Source organism: Physeter macrocephalus, chromosome 20 (assembly GCF_002837175.3).
Source record: "Physeter macrocephalus isolate SW-GA chromosome 20, ASM283717v5, whole genome shotgun sequence".
Taxonomy (NCBI): domain Eukaryota; kingdom Metazoa; phylum Chordata; class Mammalia; order Artiodactyla; family Physeteridae; genus Physeter; species Physeter macrocephalus.
Window position 1 is genome coordinate 92,640,712 of NC_041233.1, and position 19,285 is coordinate 92,659,996.

The 19,285-nt window shown below is 40.1% G+C and overlaps 1 protein-coding gene across 2 annotated transcripts in view; it reads right to left on the minus strand.

Moving 5' to 3' along the window:
* The window catches only part of UNC5D (unc-5 netrin receptor D), a 634,719-nt gene that overhangs the window by 235,139 nt on the left and 380,295 nt on the right, over positions 1-19,285 (minus strand). For both annotated transcript variants that reach the window (XM_055081162.1, XM_024131459.3), the window contains exon 4: positions 9,964-10,067. In XM_055081162.1, the coding sequence (XP_054937137.1) occupies positions 9,964-10,067 (104 nt within the window). The remainder of the gene's footprint in view (positions 1-9,963; positions 10,068-19,285) is intronic.

The window sequence follows — 19,285 nt, forward strand, 5'->3', positions numbered from 1 at the left end:
GAGATATGGGAACATATGTATATGTATAACTGATTCACTTTGTTGTAAAGGAGAAACACACTATTGTAAAACAGTTATACTCCAATAAAGATGTTAAAAAAAAAAAAAGAAATAGAGTTACAGATATAGAAGACAAACTTATGGTTATCAGGGGATAAGGTGGGTGAGGGATAAATTGGGAGACTGGGATTGACATACCTACACTACTATTTATATATAAAATAGATAACTAGTAAGGACCTACTGTAGAGCACAGGGAATGCTACTCAATACTCTGTAATGACCTATATGGGAAAAGAATCTAAAAAAATGTGTATATATGTATATGTATAAATGATTCACTTTGCTGTACACCTGAAACTAACAACATTGTAAATCAACTATACTCCAATAAAAATTTAAAAATAAAAAAATAAAAGTGTTTAGAGAAAGGGAGAAACTGCTGTCCTTACTTGAGCAGGCCACACCAATTAAATTAGGTATTTCTAAGAAAGAAAAATGAGTGTCACCTGGGACGGCCAGGGATGAAGTCAGAGATTGGCTGGGTTAGTACAGATCCTCCCAGACTGTGAAAATGACAGACAGATGGAGGATGTCAAGGACCTTCCAAAGAGAAATGGTTACGGGGACACAGAGATAGGACTGTAAATAATACAGCCAGAGAGTAGTGCTTGGAAAGAAAGAAAGCTGAGCACGTGAAGCTGACCTAGAAGAATGTAGGAAAAAAAAAAGTAAAGCCGCGGCAAGACCAATAACTACACTACCTTTGTCATCTCATTGTGTGTCTCTACCCTTGGCTTTGAAAAATGTAATTCCATCTTCCATGTTTCACCCCCCCACTCCAGAAATACAGAACAAGAAGAAAAAAGAAAATAAATACAAATCAGGAGCTTTAGATGGCTTCTTTTCTTCCTGGGTAAGGAACCAGAGCTTCTCAGATCAGGATGTGGTAAAAGTCAGTCCATTAATAAGATTTACTTAAGAACCAGTATTAATGATGAGGGTATTTGGGCTGTAGACATTCACTTTTGAAATAACTTATATTAACCTCATTTTCCCATCTCTCTTACGTTAGCAAATTTCTTTTTGCAGGAATGTTTTTAAAGAAGTAATTTACGGGCACTTAATTACTAGCATTTAACCAATTCAACATTCCCTTTTCTAAGAGTCCATTAGGTTTCTGTTACAATATTATACATTCCAATCAAATGTCGCTTTCTGCAAAGGTCTTCATCGTCAGTCTCCTCAAAGCAAAGTTTATCTGGACTATTAGACATTCTCTCTCTGCTCTGGCTGTACCAAATTAATTATTTATACCTGAGGTCCACCGCTTCAGAACTTGGGCATCTCTCTCAACATTTCTCCAGTGGATTATTAAGAGTCTCATTTTTTAAATAAAACCCTCATTTCATAGTCTGTTTGCTAGAGGTTAAACATAATAGTCTAGTGACTCTTCTATGAAACAGTTCAATGTCATAAGATTCTCTCCTGGGTTTTATGGGGATGAACACATTTGAAAAAAACGAACCTTTAAGAATACCCTCACAGGGAAGAAGGGGAAAAGGCTTCTGACTTGAAAACTGGCACCAGTCTCGCAAAATTATTAAAACAAGTCAGAGATATTATGCAGATCCTACTGTTTATACATCAGGAATGAGAGATACGAAAGGGACCTTATAGGGGGATTCTAGCCCCTCTCCTTATTTTATAGATTAAAAAAGAGATCACAGCCCACAAACAGCCTTTAGCTGACACTGACTTGCTTGGTTCCAATCGCCACTCTCAGGGATTCGTCAAAGGCATCCTTGAAAGAGTAAGACAGGGCACAAGCTCCGTCATGCTCAGGATTCTTGATTGCTAGCAACTAACTCTGCTCTGGCTTGTTTAATCAGGAAAAGACTTTACTAAAGAATATTAGCAGTGCCTAGAACCTCCAGGAGGGCCAAAGAGCCCGACCAGGCTGCCAAGTAGCCAGGAACGACGACCAGCCACATCGTAGGGAAAGGGACGGTCACTTGGCAACACCCTCACAGTTCAAAAACCATGAGGCTGACACGGCTCGCAACCATGAGACCTGGGAGAGATGCCAGTTCTTCTGGCTGCCCCTAAGAGCTGGGCATCTCCGCCACCACCACCCTCTCCGGAGAAGGATTTCCGTACAAGTACCACCTCACATTGCTCATTTCTCCATCCCATCTTGGGTGAGAACGCCTGATGAGTGGGCCTAACCACAAAGAAGACTAGAAAATTAGTTTTTTCAGCTTTTACCTTAGGGCGGTAAGACTTAGAAAGAAATCGCCTAAACATTAGAAACTAGGACAAACGTCCACCAAGTCTACCAAGATTAACAGAGCTTCTTTAAAAAACTTTTATTTCCACATGGGCATCCAGAAGGAAAGTGATCTTCTTCCATTAAACTTCCCCCACCCCCAATAATTTGGCTTCTAACACTTGTGTGATTCTGACACACTTTATAAAACAGAAAATACATTTTTTCATTCCGCTCCTGGGACCTCCCATTTTTACACAAGAATGCCAAAGCCCACTTGGTGGCCAGCAGAGAGAAGGGAACCTTCTCCAAGCTCATACTACATTGACTAAGGCTCTTGACATTTTTTTAAAATTACTTCTTTAAATTGAAGTATAGTTGATTTACAATGGTGTTAATTGCTGCCGTACAGCAAAGTGATTCAGTTATACATATATACACATTCTTTTTTCATATTCTTTTCCATTATGGTTTATCACAGGATATTGAATATAGTTCCCTGAGCTATACAGTAGGACCTTGTTGTTTACCCATTCTATATATAATAGTTTGCACCTGCTAACCCCAAACTCCCAATCCATTCCTCCCCCACCCCCTCCCCCCTGGCAACCACAAGTCTGTTCTCCATGTCTGTGAGTCTGTTTCTGTTTCGTAGATAACTTCATTTGTGTCATATTTTAGATTCCACATATAAGTGATATCATATGGAATTTGTCTTTCTCCATCTGACTTACTTCACTTAGTATGATAATCTCATGTTGCTGCAAATGGCATTATTTCATTCTTTTTTATGGCTGAGTAGTATTCCATTGTATATATGTACCACAATTTCTTTATCCATTCACTTTGGAAAATAGTATGGAGGTTCCTCAAAACACTAAAAACAGAGTTGCCATATGATCCAGTAATCTCACTCCTGGGTATATATCTGGACAAAACTATAATGCAAAAAAATAACATGCACCCATATATTCATAGCAGCACTATTCACAACAGCCAAGACATGGCCCTTGACCTTCTTGACCCTTCTAATTCCAGCACCATCTTGACTCCTTGATGAGATAAAAACAAGAAGATTGCCCGGCATGCAGTGGCTCAAGGCTAGCATCTGTCAGTTGCTTGGCTTTGGGCTTTAATTCTCAGACACTGAATTATTCTGAGGAGGCTGTTTACCTTGATGTGTGCAGAATTAGCCTTAGACACTAAGCCTTTAGGGCAAGTTTTATTGTCCAAGGCAAATATAACCTGTTAAGATTTACAGACTTTATTAACAGCAATAACCATTTTACAACCAACATCAGTAAATCAGGGTTTATTGAGAACTCTACAATTTTAATCTGTGGAAAAGCATTAAAATGTCGGATTTTCATTGGACATAATTTCTAACTTTTATGAAAGATAGATTTTCCATTTAACTGGGGAGTATAAAAAAGTGCAGTGTGGGATAATGAATTGTTTTGAAAAGAGCAAATTGGTTTTAGCTAAACAACGGTGTCAAACACTAAAAAGCTGCCAGCTTTAGTTAGAACTGCCCCAAGGTTAAGGTTAAAAGCAACTGTAGTAACAAATACATTCTAATACATCTAGTGATAGGATGAGCTCATAGCATTTAGAAAAGCTTGAATTATCATCTGTTCACATTTCAGGTATTTTAGGAAGAGTGTACGACCAATTATTTCATCGAACCTGTGTCTATATGAGTCTGGTGAGAACCTCCGAGGTCCTATACCGTTTTTCAGAAAGTGTTTTTAGTAACAATAATGCCATTCATAAGACTCTTTCATGGGGTAAGCAAGGTGAAAAACATTGATAGTCACCAGCTTCTATAAACAACCTTTTATTTCCTCCACGCACAAGATTACAAGAGAGGAAAGCAGGAAACTTTACGGTGCCTTCATCCTCTGATGAGCTTCAAAGGCAAGAACAAAGGGCACAGGCTGGGGAGCCCACGGTGACAAGGGATGGTCTTAGCAGCAACCTTCTTCATGGGGCTCAGAATGTGTTAGGAATTGCAAGAGTTTTCAGCTTTAATCTGGATCCCCAACCATAACGGAGCCCTACATCTTCCTCTGAGAATCAAAGGCTCATGATGCTTTAGAAGAGGAGGAAGAAAAGAAGTCACAATAATCTCTACTATTTATTTAGTATTAGAAACTGTGTGAGATGCTTTGCAAATTCTTGGGTTTCCTTCTTTCGTTTGAGCAATCCTGCAGGAAAAGTACTGTTCCTATTTTCAGATGAGGACTCTGAGGTTCAGGGTGGCTAGTACTGCTGTAGGTCCTAGAAGTTAGGAAGTGCTAGTCAGTGTCGAACCCCAGTCCGTTCGACTCTGAAGTTCATACTTTCCCCCCACGATGCCAAACGAACAATCCTCAGTTCCCTTTCGACCCTTTCCAGACGTCATGGCTGCATCCCAGGAGAGAGACCCCTGTGACACAGACATCAGTATGTGCTCATCAGAATATATCCAGGGCCCTTCACGACAGGGAGATCTGTCGGGGCCATGGCCAAATGTGGGGAAAATTGTAATGAGAGTAGAGATTACCCTTACCCTCTCCCCTTCATATGCTCCCTTTTCTTCCCCTCCAAGGCACCCTCTCTGTAACTGCAGACATTCAGTACTTCTCATTTCCTAAGATAGCATCCAACCCAGGCTCCTGGTCCTTGGGAGCACTGAGACTCCGGGGCTGCCCTGCTCCAGGCTGCTTGTTATCCTCAGCTCCCAAAGCCTCTATTCTCTCAGTGTTCTGTTCTTAGTTTTATCACCAGATTACCTATTTCAAACAAAGAAACACAGCATTTATAGCAGATTTAGGATTAGCAAATTAGCTAGAAGAGATTTTAAACAAAAAACTCTATTTCTAAGGGTGGGTGGAATGTCAGGCAGTAGAACAAGCAGATATGCTATCACTGGCCCAGGGGCTCCCAAGCTTCATAAAGGCTTTGGGGGAAACCTACTAAACCCACCATCTCACTAAAAAGAAACACAAACTATCAAAGAAAAGAGAGATCTGAGCTTTAAGGTTCAATCGGCTTCTTGGTGATCTGAGAGCTTGGATAAGTTCTGTAAGATGGACGAAAAGTACCAATAGCTTTCTAGCATCTCACAGCAGTCTTCTGCAGATTAAATGGAATAACATAGAGAAACTACTAAACACAGTGCCTGGCACACGGAGATACTCCATAAATGGTAGCTCTTTCTATTCTTATACAAACTACCTTCTCTGGTCATATGGATGGAGTTAATTAATTGTCAAGTAAGTTCTACCTTGCAGAGAGAAGACAATTGTATATGTCTTGTGAAAATAAGACTTGCCCCCAAGGTTCCTTTCAATGTGCCAAGTAGGAGACCTCCACCTCCTATGCCACTGCAGGACAAAACCAGCTGGTATATCAGTAGCCCTGCCAGCCACAACTCCTTCTACTGATGACCCCTTGGGGCCCACAGGAGGTGGGCAGGAAGGGAACCAGTGGTGCAGTGGAGAGGGTGGTACACCCTCTGCTCAGGGACGATAACGCTGACTGATGCTATTTCACAGTGACAATTTCACAACTAATCAATTTCCAAGCACAGTTCCCAGTTACTGCCATTCTGAAGAGTCATTACTGTAGGTTCCTCGCACGATTATGAGGTCAGTAAGCACAAAAATACTCTTTGAGACCCGAAGACCCCACGACAGGCACTGGCCGACATCTCCACCCTGCGAGACCCCGACTGTGGAAGGTATGAACATTTTCACCCTCCTTCCCTCTCTGTGTCCGTCTCTCTCACAGCTTTCTTCTCTGGGTCTGCCTTCCCTTCAACAAAAACACAGATGTTGGTGGTAATAACGAGTGTGTAAGCTATTGCTGAAACTAAAACAGCTGTAAATATTGGTGCACAGATATAGGTAGTATCCAACTCACAAATAAGTGAAGTTTCAAAGTAACTCAAGTGTTTGGAACCCAGATGCTTTCCCGCCTTAAGATAATGCTATAAAAGCTTGTTAGGGGCCCACAATAGCCATTAACTCACAGTGTAGCTGAAACACTCTCTATTTTCGTCTATAATACAAAATGTAGAAAACAAAGCTTTCTCCTCCACCTCCCACCTCAGCTCAGAATTTCTGTTTTAAACCAGCCTACAGCCACAGCTGCTCCTTGAAATGGCCCTCTACTTACTTTCAGCCAGCCTGGCTCTGAAATTTATTTCTAATGACATCTACATGCCTAAAAATGAGAGTGATATGATGTCAAAAGGGGAATGGGGAGTGGACTGAGTTCAAGAGTGGCCCCCTTCCAAATTTCATGTCCACACGTAAACTGTGCACGTGACCTTATTTGGAAAAGGGTGTACTGTGACCCAGAACATTAACACGAGGCCCTACTGGGTTGAGGTCGGCCCTAATCCAGTAATTCATGTCCTTATAAGAAGAGGAAAATTCAGACACATGGAGATACAGAGACAAGAACACCATGTGAACTGTCTGTAGTAATGTGTCTACTAACCAAGGACACCAAGGATTGCCAGAAACCACCAGAAGCTAAGAGAGAAGCTCATTTTCTAGAGCCCCCAGGAAAACTAACCCTGCCGGCACCCTGATTTCAGACTTCTGGACTTCAGAACTGTGAGAGAAGCCACCTTTATTGTTTTAAGCTACCCAGTAAGTAGTAATTTGACACAGCAGTCCTAGGAAACTAATACAGGAAGTAAATACCAACAGTGTGGAAATCTGGCAGGAGGGTAGGTACCAAAAAAGAAAATATACTTTCTTAGTGACATGTCTGTATTTACTGTATTCCCTCCTCCACTGTTCAACAACTCTTCCAAATGTTTTCACTGACATCAGTGTGTGTGTGGCTATTGGAAGTTTTTCACATCCTGTTCTGCTCCCTTGGTTACAGCTGAAAAGCATATCAGAAGCAAATAAAGATGGAAAATGAATTGAGCCAATAGGCACGACTCATTTGCCTTCAAGAACAGGATGCTGGGGCAAGAAACCTTCGGAGGGATATCCAAAGAGCTGCTTCAACTTCAACCCAAGTTCAGCTTTTCCCAGGTAGGTGAACAGCTCGGAAGGCTGCTTACTTCCTAGAGGCCAACTCCTTTCCCCACAGGACTCCTCACTCCCAACCATGGGCCCGGAGAGCCTCAGCGTCCTTAGAATTCCTAAATCCTTGCAGTCTCTGGGAAGATGCTTCAACGTGTGTGTGGGGGGGTGCATGCATGTGTACACACTCATGCATGCATTTACATACCAAGGTGTATTTTCCCCTTTGGCTATTATTCTATATACTTTTCCAGACTGCACATTCTTTACCCTTCTCTCCTTTGTTCTTTGTTTCTACTTAGGTCTTCAAAGACCGAGTGAAGAAGGTCTCACCCGTTTTCTAGTACCAGAATAGGAGAAAAACAAAAAAAACAAGAGTCTAGTGGATTTCACAGTTTTGTCTGGGGCTAGTCCTGGTACAAGCTCAAATATTCAGGAATAAAGGCAGGAAACAACTTTTCATTCATATTCAACAGATATTTATTGAACACCTGGATGTGAAAAGCACTGTTTTATGTTCTGGGGTTGCAGCGATAAAAAATGAACAAAATTCCCCTCATGGAGCGTAAGTTCTAATAGACAGAAAATAAGCCAAATAAATACAGTATGTTTGTGCTAAGAGCTGAGTTAATATAAAGCAGAGAAAGGGGCTTGAAAGTACACATATAGGGTAGGGAAGTGACATTTTCATCAGAGTGCCCCAAGCAGGCCTCATTGAGCAGGTGATACTTAAGCAAGCCCTGAAGGAAGGGATGAATCGATGTAATAACTGGGGAAGAGTGTTCTAGCAGAGGGGCCAGCATGTGCAAAGGCCCTGGGGCAGTTGCATGGCTGGTGCAGCTGAGGAAGAGTGAGGAGGCCAGTGTGGCTATAGCAGGGTCAGAAGGTAAGGAGCAGAAGATGAGGTCAGAGGCAAAAGCAGGCTAGGTTACGCTGGACCACATAAGGTGCCAAAATAAAATAGACTTTTACTCTGAGTGCTCTGGGGACCTTTTGGAAGACCAAACAGTTATCACTTAAATAGGTGCAAGACCTTTGGTGGGTCATTGGCCTGAGCATCAGTTTTCTTGCCTCTAAAATGCAAAGGCTGTGCCAGGGAAATATCTAAGTTCTCCTCCAGTTGTAAAAATTAATTTCTAGACATCTAGAGAATGTCCGGTTCCCACAGGACAGCTAATAAAACCATGACCTTCCTTCCGTCTTCACTCCTCTCCGATGCTGACAAAGTTGACAGAGTGACCCAGCCCAAGCCTGGAAGGAAGCCTGGTTACGAGACGGTGGTGACTATAGCAAACTGGTGGTACCCAAGTCAGACTCCCAGAAGCACATGGGGCATCCCCAACGAGGCTGACATTCACCTGGGCACTAACGCCCTACTGCCTGTCCCCCTGCTCGGGAATCCAGGGCACACTCTCTACAGAACAAGGTGGGGGCCAAAGGAGATCAAATATCTGTTTGTTTCACATTAAATATTGGGTTGGCCAAAAACTTCGTTCTGGATTTTCGTAAGATGTTACAGAAAAACCCAAACGAACTTTTTGGCTAACCTAATACAAATCTAAAACTAAGCATTTTCCTTTCTCATCATTTCACATCATGCATGGAATGTTCACTTTAATTTTCAAGTCCGTTTACTTCATTTCGGGGAAGCATTTGAGCTTTGAAGAGTGTCCACCCTGCAGGCTTCCTGTCTAGATTGGCAAGTGTGTATGTTTTTTCATTCCCCTTGATACTTTCCACTCCTTTGTCCTTCCAAATGCAAAATCCCATAGTAATGTTTGCTAAAAGGTGAGGCAAAGGATCCTTTTTTGTTGTTTTGTAAATATCTCTACTTCTCAGTGACTAAACCACGGCTCTTAGGCCAGTTTCCTAGCTTCCCAGAGAGAAGCCACAGCTGGCCTATCTACCGCTCGACTCAGGCCTACATTTATAAACACAGGATTCTACCAAGCATTCTTTATACTTCTGAGTACCCCCACACAATACTGCCTTAATAACCATATTACTAGTCCATCAGAACCTCTTTTAATAGTGACTGAAAGGACACCATCTCTACTACCACAATGTGTTATTACTCATAATTATATTCCAACCATATGATAGAAGTTTCTAGAAAACAAGCAAGGAGCAAAAACCAGTGACTCTGGATTCCTGCTGCCTCACTGTGAACAATGGATAACTGATCAGAGACCTGTGACTTCCAACACTTCTTGTATCCCTCATGCCAGCGCAGCATCTAAAACACAACAAATACTCCTAGAATGTTTGTCCCGTAAGCAAATAAAGGATGAGTAAGTGCAGACAACCATGAAACTTGGCACTAGGGCCTGACCTCCTTCTCTCTGCACTTTTTCACATGAATTTGCCTGTTAGATTGATCCAGAAGCCAAGGTCAGACGGAGGACACAGAAGATGCTGCCTGTACCACTGAGGTCCCCAAAAGCAAAGGCACAGAACAAATCCTACCCAAGCTGCCTAGCAAGAGCTTGTGTCAACAAGAAATTAGAGGAGGGACAATTTCCTCTTCCAAATTATTTCCATCAGTCTCTTCACCATCTTTAGCAGTTGGGGCCAGGCAGCAACAAGGCCATACCCAGGCTGGCTTTCATCACCTGTAGCACACAGGACTCGGGCCCTCCCTCTTGGGAACAGGCCTGGTCTTACCTCGGCAGCAGGAACTCCCTCAGGCGGGCGGCAGTGCAGCACGATCATGCCTTCGATGGGAACCTCCCTTCCCTGCGGGTCTTGCTCGAAGTTTTTCCGTAAATCTGCAAAGAACGTGAAAGATATGACACTTTGCTCTGGGGCCAGTAGGATCCACATTTGCTCCAAAGATTATAAAATGGTGAGCTGAACATCACAACCTAGATACGCACACAAGTCACTGGTTTCAGGGGTTCCTAAATATTCACAAGCATTTTTGTTAAGAAAGAAATCTTAACAAAACTGTCCCTAATGTTCTATATTGAGGGTGAAGGATAAAAGATTTACTGGGGGAGCAGGAAAAGAAAAAACCATTATTTCATGAGTCTTTGCCAGCATTACCTACTTAGTATCTGATAAAGCACTTGGACTAATAAATTGCCATCCACAGCTATTATGCAGTTGAGATGCACGTGATTTTTTTTTTAAATTAACTAAAGAATGCATTATTAACCTGTAACCTCTGCCATTTCCCTAACCCTCTAGGGAGCTGTAGAAGATGGTAATAGAGTGAGATTATCTATTAGTCTTTTATTTGTAACCAGGGACAAGAGGCAACATTCAACCACAACAAAATCTATAACCTATCCAACCAAACATATAATTAAAAAATACAACGCCCTCCAGTCCAACGGCAATGCTGGGTATCCATGTAGTGCGTTTCACGGAAGGCTCCAGGCTCTTTGCAAACAAGCTGCACTATTAACCTTTTACACATGGAAGGGTGACACTTGGAGAGGTTAATTGGCTTGCCAGTGGTCACGGAGAGTATTAGTGCCAGTGATGGGGAAAAATTCACCAAGTGTCTGGACATCAGTATCTGACTGCTCACCAGCAAAGCTTTCTCAGGGAAAAGGATACAGGGACAGTTCGAAAGAGAGAAAGAACATCATTTGCACAGCTTTCCATGTAAGCATATGCTTCATTAACAAGAGTGGGAGTTGGCCTTTGCTTCTTTTTGAGGTGTCATAACAACACTTCGCTAATTTTACAGCACGAGCTTAATTCCCACTGGCACTTGAAGGCCTGGGATGGTGGAGCGAAGACAGGTTTACAAGTCTTTCGAAGATTTCCCCCTCCCTCCCCGACAATGTATTTTTCTTCAATCGAGGATCTCAAATTACAGGCTGTGGATTTATTGATTTAGTTTTCCTTAGTGCTTACAATGACATGAAATATGTTCTCTGTAAAGAGCAGAGCTTCAGAATCAGTTACATCTTTATAAATTGTATAAATACATTAAACTTGCTTTTAGCAAGTCAAAAACACGCCACGAATAAAAAGAACAGCAATCCATGTCTTCACTTTCTTCAGAATTTTACTATTAATGTTTTCCCTCCCAGAGGCAACTGACGTCTTCTGTCAGTAATGCTGTCTATTCGGAGATCTTCAGGAGTATATTTGAAGCAAAGGATCTTACAAGGACTCACACTGCAGACAGGTGGCAGGATCCATTTTCCCATTTCTCTGCTGTCCCCCAAACTGTAAAGCCAAGCTTCCTTCTATTGGAGATCTGTAAACTGCCACAGCCTTTACGATTCAGAATTTCTGACTCCAAGTGTGAGGAAGTTCACATAACTGATGACAAAACTACAAGTGATGAAAATGTGAATAACCCCCAGAATGAAAAATCTCACGTTTCCTGCAAAATGTGACCACAAATTCTCCTTTGCTCTCCCCCAAGGGATCCTTGAGTCAGAAATCCCCTTTCCGTATGACTAATATACTCATCAGGACTAGAGTAACCCCCCTTTATCCATGGAGGATACATTCCAAGACCCCCAGTGGATGCCTGAAACCACAGATAGTACCAAATCCTATGTATACTGTTTATTCCTATCATACATACCTATGATAAAGTTCAATTTATAAATTAGGCACAGTAAGAGATCAACAATACTAATAATAAAATAGAACGATTAAAACAATATACTGTAATAAAAGTTATGTGAATGTAATCTCTCTCTCAAAATATCTTATTGTACAAATTTAATGCTTTTCCACCTTAACTAAGTACTCATCATGTATTCTGGCCATTATGGGGTATGACGGCAAAACTAGCATGAATTTCTTTTTCCTTCTCACAATTTCACGGATAGGAGATTTGTGCTTACTATAGATCTTAGCAACCTCAGCATACAATTGTTTCTTTTTTAAGTCAAGAACTTTCACTTTTTCACTTAAAGAAAGCACTTTCCAGCACCTGTTTGACATATACGAATTTCCAGCCTCACCACCACCCTTGCACTTTGGGGCCATTATCAATTAAAAGAAGGGTTACTTAAACTCAAGTACTGTGATACCAGGACAGTTGATGTGATAACCGAGATAGTTACTAAGAGATTAATGGGCGGTTTACTCTGGACAAAGGGATGATTTACGTCCTGGGCAAAATGTAGTTGGATGGCATGAGATTTCATCATGCTTCTCAAAATGGCATGTGACTTAAAACTTATGAATTATTTCTAGAATTTTCCGTTTAATATTTTCAGAGTAAGGTTGACCATGGGTAACTGAAACCACAGATAAGGGGCATGACTCTATATTGAAATGAATCTATTGTAGAGTGTGAGTGACTCTTACATGACACATCAGTTTGTTAATGGAAAGAAAGGGTTGTGTTTTTGTGGTTAACTTTGTTTGGTTTGTTTGCCATGTTTTTCTTTTCTTTGATTGCTTTGTTTTCTAAAGGAAGTCTTACCCAGTGCTGCTACATGATGATTGCAGTTTTGACAACACCAAATAATCTGCATTCAACCAAATGAAGCACAGTAAATGAATAGTGTGAATTTCTATTTTGTCTTATACTATTTCTATTTTATCTTCTGTTTCCTTTCTTTGCTCACTAGAAATGGAAAAGGTTAACAAAATGTATAGTTTTCGGGTACTTCCACACTCCCCTACAGTAACTACATTGGCTGATGAAAAACTAGAGTGAAGTCGTCTTTCCTCCCCATTCCCACCTGCTCAATGAACTAGCTAAGCAAATATGTATATAAAGAAGGAAAACCCCGTACTGACACTGGGATGTAGGAAAGGGTATAGTCTATAAACAAGAAGCTTTGAGAAATTTCTAGTAGATCTCATACAGCCAGGATCAGATTGAAGAAAGGACCCATACAACTTCTTGATCTTCCCAACTGACATTTGCAATCATCATTGAAGGGTTCCAACAAGAAGTATATGGACACTTCTAAATGTGGAGATACAAAGATTAAAGGCAGTAGAGTAGGGGGTCAGGCAACAACTGAGGTGTCATATATATGGATCCAACTCATCACAGGCAGCCCACCACACACTAGATATCACACCAAATGAGAAACCCAAGTGACACTGAGTCCTGGCCTGTGCCTAATACTAGTGGCAGGAACGCTGGCATTTTTGATTCCCAAGGAGGGCAAACACACCAGACAAATTCCAGAAAGCTACTGAAAACATTAAAAATTATGGAAATAAATTCTTAGACATAGAAGGAAATGCTTTCCATTCTACCTACGGTTCTCACGATAGGTTACCCAACCTAATTAGTTTCTCTCCCTTTTTTTTTTTTTTTTTTTTGGCCGCAACCGCACGACTTGCGGGATCTTAGTTCCCTGACCAGGGATTGAACCCAGGCCCCTGGCACTGGAAGTGCAGAGTCCTAACCACCAGACCACCAGGGAATTCCCAACCTAATTAGTTTCTGAATTGGCAAACTAGATACTTTTATCACCTATGTTAGTTCCAAGGCTTGATAGATTCAGATAGGAACCTGTGTAACTTCTAATAGTAGGAAAAACATCCCCAGCCATATAAAAAGAATTATGCTACAAATGAAGGAGACAAACCATAGAACTGAAATTAAATGGCTTCCTCTAAGACTGGAAACAAGAGGCATTTTTAGATAACTTCTAATTTAAGTTCTTTAAAATCAAAAGGAAATAGTAACTGAGAATCTAGAGTAGGGATTTATAAATAGGATAACATCTGAGATCAAGAAAACTGCCACTATGCAGGAAGAAAAAAACGTAACTGCTGAATTAGAAATATATATATATGTGTATATATATATATATTTGTATGTATATATATATATATATATATATATATATATATATATATATAAAATGGAGATGGTAGACAGCATACTGAAGACTGCTGAAAACTGAACTAGTGAAACAGAAGACAGATTTATCAGTCAGGACCCAGGCAGGAAAACAGAAAGCACACCAGATGTTTTAACAGAAAATATTAATGTAAAAATTGAAGGACTAAAAAGGCAAAAGGGGGAACTGCTAGGAACTGGTCCCACCCTAAGGATGGGGAATGGGGGAATGAAGGGAAGAGGCTGGGGTTATACAATTCTGAAGCTTAGAGATGGCTCAGTTCTCCAAGGAGAGGGCACTGGCTTTTGGTGCTGGCACCTCAGGAACTTGGAAGAGGGGCCCAAGGCATCAAGACCTAGACCTCTGAAGAAAGACTGCCCACCAGACTGGTGCTGGCATCTCTTGGGGGAAGGGGATGGAGAGGGAGAGCATAATAAAGCTGGATCTGGAAGTACTTAAAAAAATAAGTGCGAAACAAGAAGAAGCTGCCACTTCTAAGATAAAGAAACTCTGCTGGGATGATGGTGACAAAGACAGAAAATGAACAGAAAGAAGTAGCCTTCCTATTTCACTGTCCGGTCTCCTGTGGCACCCCCTATTGGTGGAACCTTACAGGGAGCCGGGATCTGGCAAGGAAGTCCCAGCCTTAGCTTCACAAATTACAGACCAGTGGTTTTAGAGATAGAAGGCAATGGCTTAGCATCCAGCAAAACCCAGTTTAAGAAATGTCCTCTAGGGACTTCCCTGGTGGCGCAGTGGTTAAGAATCCGCCTGCCAATGCAGGGAACACGGGTTTGAGCCCTGGTCCGGGAGGATCCCACATGCAGCTGAGCAACTAAGCCGGTGCACCATAACTACTGAGGCTGTGCTCTAGAGCCCAGGAGCCACAACTAATGAGCCCACGTGCCACAACTACTGAAGCCCGTGTGCCTAGAGCTCATGCTCTGCAACAAGTGAAACCACTGCAATGAGAAGCCCACGCACCACAATGAAGAGTAGCCCCTGCTCGCCACAACTAGAGAAAGCCCACGCACAGCAACAAAGACCCAATGCAGCCAAAAATAAATAATAAATTTATATAAATATAAAAAAAGAAATGGCCTCTAGTAGGGCTCTAATAATTGTTTACCAACTAGAGAAAGCCCACGCACAGCAACAAAGACCCAATGCAGCCAAAAATAAATAATAAAATAAATTTATATAAATATAAAAAAAGAAATGGCCTCTAGTAGGGCTCTAATAATTGTTTACTCCATATCTGTTTTCCTCACTAGATCATCAGTTCAATGAATGTGGGCTTTATGTCTGAGATGTTCACCCTTATGGTCCCAGTGCCTACTAACCAGCTGATACAGGGAAGGTTCTTAATAAATACAAGTTGAATAAATGAGCTAAGAGGAAAATGATAAAATGATAATGAATTTACCAGAAAAAAAAAAGATGAAATAAATAACAAAAGATAATGTTGAGATAGAGAAATATGATTTAAATATCATTGGAAATTTAGAAGGAGACAACAAGCTCGAAGAATATAAATGATAATTTAATAATGGTAACAATGTCTTCTCCAAGCCGGAAAACAAACCAACTTCAGTTTACAAAAGAGCTCATTGCATACAAGGCAAAATAATTTTGAAAAGAAAAAAAAGTTCCTGGATATATCATAGTTGAAAGTTCCTGGATATATCACAGTTGAATATTTTTAAAAATTGTAAAAATAATTTTACAAGTATTTTACAGTAAATAAACAGAAGTTACTAAAAATTTCAGATTGAAAGAATATGGTTAAAATGTCCATATTATCCAAAGCCAATTCAATGCAATACCTATCAGAATCCCAATGTCATTTTCACAGAAACAGAACAAAAATCCTAAACTTAGCATGGAACCACAAAAGACCCTGAAGAGCCAAAACAATCCCGAAAAAGAACAAAGCGGGAGGCACTGCATTTCCTGATTTCACACTATACTACAAAGCAGCAGTAATCAAAACAGTATGGTATAGGTATAAATACAGACAAATAGATCAATGGAACAGAATCCTGAACCCAGAAATAAAACCTCATATGTATGGTTCAATATTTGACAAGGGATACAAGTATACCAAACGGGGAAAGGATGGTCTCTTCAATAGTGGTGCTGGACAAACTGGATATATGCACATGTGAAAGAATGAAATGTGAAAGAGAAGAGCTCTTCCCTTACACCACACAGAAAAGTTAACTTGAAATGGATCAAAGACTTAAATATGAAGCCTGAAACTGTGAAACTCCGAGAGGAAAACAAAGAAAAAAATAGAAACTTCTTGACAATAATTTTTTCAGATATAACACCAAAAGCACAAGCAACAAAAGAAAAAAATAAACAAGTAAGACTATAACAAAAAGTTTCTGTGCAGCAAAAGAAATGATCAACAAAGTGAATGCCAACCTAAGGAATGGGAGAAAATATTTTGAAACCATTTATATGATAAGGTGTTACTATACAAAATATATAAGGAACTCATTCAACTCAGTAGCAAAAAAAATCAAATAATCCAATTTAAAAAATGGGCAAAGGACTTGAATAGACATTTTTCCAAAGAAGATATACAAATGGCCAATAGGTACATGAGAAGGTGTTCAACATCGCTCATCATCAGAGAAATGCAAAAATCAAATCCACAGTGAGCTATCACCTCACTCCTGTTAGAATGGCCAATTTCAAAAGGATAAGAGTTAAGTTTTGACGAGGATGTAGAGAAAAGGGAACTCTTGTGCACTGTTGGTGGGAATGTAAATTGGCGCAGCCACTATGGAAAGCAGTATGGAAGTTCCTAATTAAAAAATAATAATAATAACAACCATATGATCCAGCAATCCCATTCCTGCATATATATCCAAAGGAAACAAAATCACTATCTAGAAGAGATATCTACACCCCCATGTTCATTGCAGCATTACTTACAATGATATGGAAACGACCTGTGTCCACAGATGGATGAACAGATGAATAAAATATGATACACACATGCACACACACACGCTAAGTGAAATAAATCAGATAAAGACAAATACTGCATGATCTCACATAGATGAAGCATATAATGTACGATTCCACATATGTGAAATCTAAAAAAGCTCAACTCAAAGAAACAAGGAGTAGATTGTTGGTTGCCAGGGGTTGAGGGGGGAGGGAAATGGAAGATGGTGGTTAAAGGATAAAACTTCAAGTCATAAGATGAATAAGTTCTGGGGACCTAACGTACAGCACAGTGGATATAGTTAACAGTACTGTGTTGTATATGTGAAATTTATTGAGAGTAAATTTTAAATGTTCTCACTGCTAGACATATAAAACTGTGTGAGGTGATGGGTATTGTTAATTAACATTAGTGTGGTCCTCATTCCTCAATATAAATATATATCAAATCATCATGTTGTGCTCCTTAAAGTTACACAATGGTATTTGTCAAATATATCTTCTCCGTAAAGCTCGATGAAGAAATAAAATTTGAAATAAAGAACTGACAATGAAACAAAAAGCAGGCTACAACTGAAACTTTTCCCTGTATTAGCAAATACCAGAGTATAATTATGTAACCGAATCTGTTTTTGTTTTTTAGTGAAAAAGCATGGGTACTAATTTTCCCTTCCCAAATAAGTTATTATTCATGAGCAAACTAATAACAATACAGTCTCAGACATGATAATTTCAAGAGATTGTAGGCAGCCACATACCCCTTCTGAAAACATTACCTTTTTATATAAACTAACTAATGAGAAGACAAAGTAATGAATTAAGAATTTGAGTTATGATTTAAAAAGAAAATCTGGCAGTGGACAATAAAAACCACTTAAAATTTTCAAATCCACTAGAAGGCTGTTTCATCTACCCTGAAAATCTGTAGTTTAGCACAGCCTCCCTCAGTAATTATCTCAGCTAGATCTTCTGGATAACCTGCTGCAGCTTCTACCTCAGCACTTGCTGCTTCACCTATGTTCTGAAAATGCCCTTCTTTCCTTATACCTCATGAATGAACCTCTGCTACTTCAAACTTTTCTTCTGCAGCTTCCTTGCCTCTCTCAGCCTTCACAGAATTGAAAAGGGGTAGGGTCTTGTTCTGGATTAGGCTTAGACTTAAGGGAATGTTATGTCTGGTTTGATCTTCTATCCACACCATTCGAACTTTCTCCACATCAGTCATAAGGCTGTTTTGCTTCTTATCATTTGTGTTTTCATTGAAGTAGTTTTAACTTCCTTCCAGAACTTTTCCTTTGCATTCACGACTTGGCTAACTGTTTAATGCAAAAGGCCTAGCTTTTGGCTTATCTCAGCTTTCAGCATGCCTTCCTCACTAAGCTTAATCGTTTCTAGCTTTTGATTTAAAGTGAGATATGTGCAACTTTTCCTTTCACTTGAACACTTAGAGGCCATTGTAGGGTTTTTAATTGGCTTAATTTCAATATCATTGTGTCTCAGGGAATAGGGAGACTCAAGGAGAGGAAGAGAGACGGGGGAACAGCTGGTTGGTGGAGCAGTGAGAACACATACAAAATTTACTGATTAAGTTCACCATTTTACATGGGCGTGCTTCATGGCACCCCAAAACAATTACAGTCGTGACATCAAACATCACTACACAGATTACCATAATGAATATAATGAAAAAGTTTGAAATACTGTGAGTATTTCCAAAATGTGACACAGAGACAACAAAGTGAGAAAATGCTGCTGGAAAAATGACAGATAGACTTGCTCAACACAGGGTTGCCAGAAACCTTCAATTTGTAAAAAAAAAAACGCAGTATCCGCAATAAAGCGAACCACAATAAAATGAGGTATGCCTGTATTTGTTTGAATTCTTGGTCTGCCACTTATTAGCACCTTGACTTGATAAAGAATCTTTATCTCTCTATACCTCATTTACTGTTTCAATCGGGCTTCTACTGGCTTAAAAAACATTTTTTTTTTTTTTTTTTTTGCATATAGAGGCTCTCGTTTCTTTCTTGTAAGTCTATGCAAAATGCTTGCCTAGCTACCTCTCTTTCCATAAGTTATCACATCACATAAGGACACTCTTTTATTAGACTTGGTCTTCTATTCATATATATTGAGAGGGTGGAATATAAATAGATTTCCACCTTCTGATCTCACTTATGCTCACGTGGTCTAAGGAAAGAAGAAATAATTTCACATTATTTTGTATAAGGGAACTG